The 6,959-nt window shown below is 44.6% G+C and overlaps 1 protein-coding gene across 1 annotated transcript in view; it reads left to right on the top strand.

Annotated features, from left to right (window-relative positions):
* Nucleotides 1–5,308: 5,308 nt before the first annotated feature.
* LOC310773284 (plakophilin-4-like) overlaps nucleotides 5,309–6,959 on the top strand; it is a gene marked incomplete at both ends in the record, with an annotated part of 65,490 nt that continues 63,839 nt past the window's right edge. Inside the window, one exon of the mRNA XM_083633165.1 lies at nucleotides 5,309–5,325. Within this exon, the coding sequence (XP_083489291.1) occupies nucleotides 5,309–5,325 (17 nt within the window). The remainder of the gene's footprint in view (nucleotides 5,326–6,959) is intronic.

Genomic DNA, 6,959 nt, shown 5'->3' with positions numbered 1-6,959 from the left:
CTACCAAAGTGCCTGGCAGACTAGACAACCTTCCCAGCCATGGCTTAAAATTGACCTGCATTTGCCCGGTGGCGCTGTTACTTCCCCCCTGGTTGTATGAAGATCGAGTTAGTAAACTACAAAGTGTTTGTGCTAAACAGTTGTTCCAGTGATGTGAAATATTGTTTGTGTTGCTCAAGGGTTTCTAGTCGGTGGTTTGTGTGTTTCGGCTGTTGGGGGAGAATATGACCATTTGTTTGAGACAGCGACCCTAGAGCGGCGACCACTTGCCAAAATGCATACCAACTGCCACAGTGTGTTTTTAGTTTTGTTTATTTCGTTGTGGTGAAATGGCCAAAAATGACATTTTAGGTTGCTATTCTGCAAAAGTAGTATTCTGTACTGTAGTGTATTCTCCTTTATCTCAAGCACACAAAACCCAGACACAAAAACCAGAATAATTTGGAAAATGGCCAGCTTTGCAGAACAATAAACTAAAAGGCAGTTTATGTGGAATTCCCCTTAAAATTGGAGGCAGACCCGTTCTCAAAGTGGGTTCTGAACATGCCAACCAAGCAGTGTCTCCCTGCTCAGCAGTGTTATGACTTTGTAGTAAGAAACCTGTAGTGACTTTGTGTTCGTGCTCCGTCCCATCACTCTAAATATATTGATCTCTGATGGCGGGTCATTCAGTTCCTATGAGGGGAAGTGGCAAAGTTTACAGCATCAAGAAACCAATTTTAGTTCAACAAACAAATAGGAAACTGTTGTCCCCCACCAGTGATCATCTGTCCCATTAATTGTCAATGCACCCCCCTTAGCAGCACAAAGTCAATGTTACATTGTGACTACCAAACAAATTAATTAATGGACTAAGATTAATCCATAGACCCCCCTTTGGTGGGGGACAGTGATGTGTTTGGGTGGAATGGCAATTAGTCAAATCAATTCAACTCGTGCAACACTTGCATCTGCAACAGAATGACGCAGCAGCAATGCACTAATCTGAAATGCATTAAAGGAGGACTTCACTGAAAAACAATTGATTTATTTTGCACATGATCTCACACATCCGAAAACTAAAGTTTTGCCGGCATTTAGTTTTAAATTTATTGAGTTGATTTGATTTAAGTTGTGGACCAGTGATGTCATTCATGCACAAATGGCATCACTGGTCCACAGCTTAACTCGAACCATCTCTCAATAACTGTCAAACTAAATGAATGCCTGCTAAACTGTTTACAGTTTTGGGATATGTGTGAGATCATGTGCAAAGTAAACCAGCGTTGTTTTTCGGTGGAGTTCTCCTTTAAGAGTGATGGCAGCATTGGTGTCAATTCTGCTTCCATAACACACTCTTAAACCCATTGATACCTGATGCAGCATTTGCGTGTATATCCCTCATTTGTGTGTGTATCCCTTTAAGACTGCGTCTTAAAGGGATACACACACAAATGCTGCATCAGGTATCAATGGGTTAAAGAGGACGCGTCCACTTCAACACCTCACGTCTAGTATGGGACATGCATCACTTGTCAACAACGTATTTTAACTGCAACACACAGTGTTATCGGTGTGTTTTCGTCCCAAACCGGACACTCGACGTTTGAAGCGTCATGTCGTCTTTTGGAGTGCGGGGAACGGTGATTGTACCACCTTCTGATATTATTTACTTTGAAGAAAGTTTGTTTTGTTTTTATTTGTACAAACTGGTAAACATGTATTTTCACTCAGGAAGCTGCATCCCTCAGTCTCTCTGTTTTTGAACAAGTCGGTACATTTAACTTGCTGCGTTTTGCAAATTGGCTTTGTTAATTGTCCCCTCTTGCCTTCCGTAGACAAGTATTTGTAAGAAGTGTGTTGGGTTTGAAAACAGAGGAGATTGGAGCCTGCAGCTTCTGAACCGTTACATGATCCTCCGAGTGTTTATAGTCCGGAGAGATCCACCGAACACGACTAAATGTAAGACCCGTGTTTCTCGATGACTGCGCTCAGACTCTTGAGTAAATTATCAGTGAAATAAATGGGAATGTGCATGGACCTGTTGTCGTCTTGTATTCTACATCATTTTTTATTTCTGTGTTCCTGGGGAAAACATAGGCCTACAGTATATTTTGACAGTCCAGAGCCTCTTACTTGCAGTAGCTATTTGAAATAGTTTCTTGTTAAATCCTTGATTTGACTACATTTTGATATTAAGCGCTCTATATAACATAGCCAAACACTTTACATGCTTGCTATGTCAGTTTATGGCAATGTTTACACATAAAAGTTAGGTGATTTCTGTAATCTAGTTTTTTTATTATGTAATGGAGACATATAATAGCTAAAAGGAACTCATGAGAGCTACTTTTCCCAGCATCAAGGTTCAATGTTATCTTTATTATCCCTGAGGGGCAATTTGTTGTACAGCCAGCAGTACCCACATACCAGTCAAATCATAAATACAACATAAAAATCACAATGGAAGCAGGGACCTTTGATCTGCAGTTTAAAAAAAAATACAGAAAATGAACAGAACTTAGGTGAGTTGAATCTGATTTTGACATTTTGAATTCTGATTGAGATAAAGTAACATGTCATGTCGCTTTCAGCAGTTTGAATACTGTTTTGCTTCTGCCTGTGTTGGAATAGTAGCTAGTTGCACAGCTTCATTGAGCACAAAATTGAGGTAGCCTATAAAAGAGATAATTAAATGCATTTAGGACTCCATATTAAAGTGTCACATTATAGCAGATTTACCGGTTTAATTCTCCTTTGGTCACAGAGCAGGCAGTGTGGCCAATGTGCGCATGCCTTGGTAAAAAAAAACAATAGGGAGTGGGGCGGGAGACGGGTGGCCCTGGAAGCTGCACGCCGCACGCGCATCATCCCATCTCCCTCCCGGTGTGGTCGGACCGAGAGCGCGCGCTGCAGCAGCAGCAGCAGCAACGGCGAGACATCCTGATCCCTGATCGATCCCCGATATCACAAAATAATCGATAGCCGCATGGTGACGTCACCACGCTGATTAGTAGCCTAGAGTGGGTGTGTGGGTACCGCGGACGTCAGGTCGCTTTCAGTGGACTGGACGCTTCACATTTTTTCAAACAGCGGATCTGCACGGGAGCGTGCGTGACGTGCACACGCAGGACCTGCTGGGTTTCCTCCATCATCATTAGGCATATTATAGTATTATTATTTGCATTATTATTATTATTATTATTATTGATTTTTTGTGGGATGGTTTGTGCGTGGAGGATGTAGCTGTGACGGTGTGGAGAACAGGATGGCTGCAGCGTGACCGTACACAGCCAGCTGTGGCCTAACGGAACATCTGGCCCACCGGTGAGTCCATCTGCTGCTGCCCGCCTGCAGCACGCACACAGCGGGGAGGAGGGGACCGGAGGAGCCGGTCGGGGGGGTGGGGTGGGGTGGTGGAGTCACCAGAGGAGCGGGTGATGATGGTGTCTTCAGTCAGTCAGTCAGTCAGTCAGTGAGTCAGTGACCTCGTCCTTGGCTCTGACAGCTGAGCTGATTGATGCTGGCAGGCTGTGTGTAATGAGCCGCGGTGATCAGCCTCCACACCGACACGTTACATTACATTATTAAGGCAGCAAAATGGACGAGACACGGTGTATGTCTACTACTGTAGGTAGGGCTACTGTAGCCCAGTCTGCAGACGCACACCTGCACTGACTGCTTCGTAAAACTAGAAATATATAATGGATTTAATAATGAGGGTACGAATAGGATAGTATGGATATGGGATGATGCCATGGGAGATAAAAGATAATACCATGAAGCATATAGGCTATATCAGGGGTTTTCAAAGTCTGAGACTGTGGGCATCCCCTCAGACAAAGCTTTGGAAAAAGGTGCCTCCCCCTAGTTTACTTGCTCAGTTTGACTCAATTCTTGGATGCCCATGCCACCCACTTTGAAAACCTCTGAGCTATAGGTCACTATAAGCTAGCTTCACTGAGTCAATACAGGAACAGTCATAGCCTACTACAGTATAAGCTGGGACACAAGCACCATAAAACAATATAAGGTCACGATATATTCACAATTGGGTACCACGACCAAGCCCACAACATATTCCCTATTGGGATATTATATAGGCATACCAACAGAGTTATAAAATGAAAATACTATACAGGACTGTCTGTAAGGTTACTGTAAACTCATTACTGAGCATGGTAAGATTACTGATAGGCTAGGAAAACATACAATAAATCAGTGTAAGATCACTAGATGTAGCACTACAGATAACCGGAAAAATGTCATGGTTGTGGACTTTGTCTAGGTTTTGTATTTCTTTGTCTCTTGTGACTCATGTCTAGTTCTTCTAGTTCTGTGCTGTGTCTAATTGCTAATCATCATGTGTACAGCCTATCAGGCTTGTGGGATCATTGTTGCTGTTAAGCGTCTGTTTTCTGGGATGAGCTCTTGTTTTGTTAAATACACTCTGAGCTCCTGTCAGTGTGTCGGCTGTCCACACCACTAGTTTAGAGACCTAATTTACCTGTGGGGCCACAGAAAACAATGAACAGAAAACAATTAATTGTAAAAACAATTGTAAAATTGTAATTGTAAAAACAATTACAGTTGCGTTCACCCAAAAATAGCAGCTCATGGATCACCTGGTAGCACGTGTACGACGGAGGCTCAGTCCTTTGCGCTGTCGACGCAGGTTCGAATCCGACCCGAAGTCCTTTGCCGCATGTCATCCCCCCTCTCTTTCCCCACCGTTCCTCTCTGCCCACTGTCTTATTTAAATAAGTGCAAAAATGCCCCAAAAATAATCTAAAACAAAACAAACATCATGTGACCTCATCATGTTCTGTTTTGATCTGTGGATCAGTCTGGCCTCCAGCCCGCCCCCAGCGCCTTCCAAAAATTACAAAGTGCAGGGGCCAATCAGGGACCTGCCTCGTAGTTGACAATGTAACCGACCAATCAGGGATGCCGCTGGCAAAACAGTAATTGCATCTACCGAATCAACTAGCGCTAACGTTAATGTCAGTAGAGTAAACACAGCCATAAGTGTGGTTATTGCAGAAATAGACTCAATAACAAGAACAAGAGTATGCACCAGCGGAGTTTCTTGGCGGAAAAGACGTTTTCACCGTTCTTCCAAGTGGATTTGGATTGGATTTGGCGATGCTGATTGGCTGAAGGAGTGGTCTGTCAAGGCAAGTACTCCCGGCCACTGAAATCGCTGTGGACGTCTGGAAGTCCAGACTGATACGTAGAGTGAAACAGGATGTGAGGTCACGTTATCAGGATGGTTTAGTCTCTGAGGTCATACATCACCAATCCACAAGGCCTGATTTGCAAAGCCAATATGATGCTGGAGATTCTGTATCTCTCCTTTCATGTCAAATTCCCGGCAGTGGTACCTCCGACTTGGTCAGACGTTCCTACAGACACAATTGGCCGTGTCTGTGGGTGGGAAGCGGGTGGGGTAGTCCTGGTGTTGGAGGGGAACGGGGGGGGGAGCGCATGATCCTCCCATGCGCTACGGCTACGCCCTGCCGGTGAAACACCTCGCTGTCAGGTGAAAAGAAGCAGCTGGTGACTGCACATGTATCAGAGGAAGCATGTGCTATAGCCTACAATTCTCCCCAGATTGGCAGAGGGGGTGGAGCAATGACAGCAGGGGGAATTGCCCAAGTACAAAATTGGGGAGAAAATTTGAGAAAAATCTGAAGAACAGAAATATCTGCCCCCACCATTGTCATTTGTTTACACAGGAAATGACTTCTTCATTGGTAGTTCCTCCTTTAGCAGTGATTTTCATTCAGCGCCCTCTAGCTGACACGTGTGATATTGCAGCAGATGTTTGCATCGCGTTATAAATTGTTGCCCTACACATTTTGCTACACAAGGATGCGAGACACGTCCCGTGCATTGAGACACGTCCCGTGCATTGAGACACGTCCCGTGCATTGAGACACGTCCCGTGCATTGAGACACGTCCCGTGCATTGCTCTTTACGTTTGCACGTGCGTTCCTTACGTAGAGTATGTTTAGAGCCCTTATGGTGGTTCTCCATTTGTCCGGGTTTTTCCACGCTTCCCATTCATTGTGTATTGCAAGCAGCCGTGCAAATGTATTGTGGGGTTGGCAGGGCCAGAGATCTTTAATATTAGAGATACACCACTGCAGACTCCACCAATAATAAGAAATGGTAATCTGCTCGTCTCCTAAATGATCACGTGGTCACCTCTCCACTTGAAGTGTTGTGGTAAGAGAGAGAGAGCGGGATTAGTGCTGACCTAGCAAGCTAACTTAGCTAGAGATCGTGAGTTCCCAAACTCCACACACACACACACACACACACACACACACACACACACACACACACACACACACACACACACACACACACACACACCACACATATATAAACACAAAGCTGCCCCTCGTTAGGTCAATACAGTTGTACCTAAGATATTCGATTAAAAAATATTTTTTTTCCAACCACAGATTTAGCTACTACATCAACGAACTTCACATGTAGCTTTAGCTAATCGTTCCCTGCTAACATGAGTTCCTGTTGCCAAATCTCGGGAGAGTGTGTTTCTGAGACAGAGACAGGTCTTGAACAAAGTTAATTTTCTCCTGATCTCTTTGTCTGAAAAATGCCATTTTAGTGTCAGAATTTTCAGGAGATATGTGGCTGGCAGAAAATGGGCCCAATATATACTTTGATGATTATGGGGCAAAAGAATCTGTCATAATCTGTGATCACGTTCACTTCTCCCATTGACTCCAATAGACACAGGATCTGCCACAAGTCTCCTAAGTGGGCGTGGCTGGTCTCCTAAGTGGGCTTGGCCATGGACAGATACAGGAAGTGACTGGAAGATGGTGTGTCTCCCTCTGATATCCCACCGTCTCTGGCGCGTGATTTCTAACCCCACATAGGATAAGCAATAACCACGCCCTGTGGCGCCGGGATTGGCCAGGAGCAGCACTGGAGGGCACGCAGC

The sequence above is a fragment of the Poromitra crassiceps genome (assembly GCF_964638095.1).
Source record: "Poromitra crassiceps genome assembly, chromosome: 3".
Lineage (NCBI taxonomy): Eukaryota > Metazoa > Chordata > Actinopteri > Beryciformes > Melamphaidae > Poromitra > Poromitra crassiceps.
Note: the sequence above shows the minus strand (reverse complement) of the source record. Positions and strands in the feature narration are given on the sequence as shown.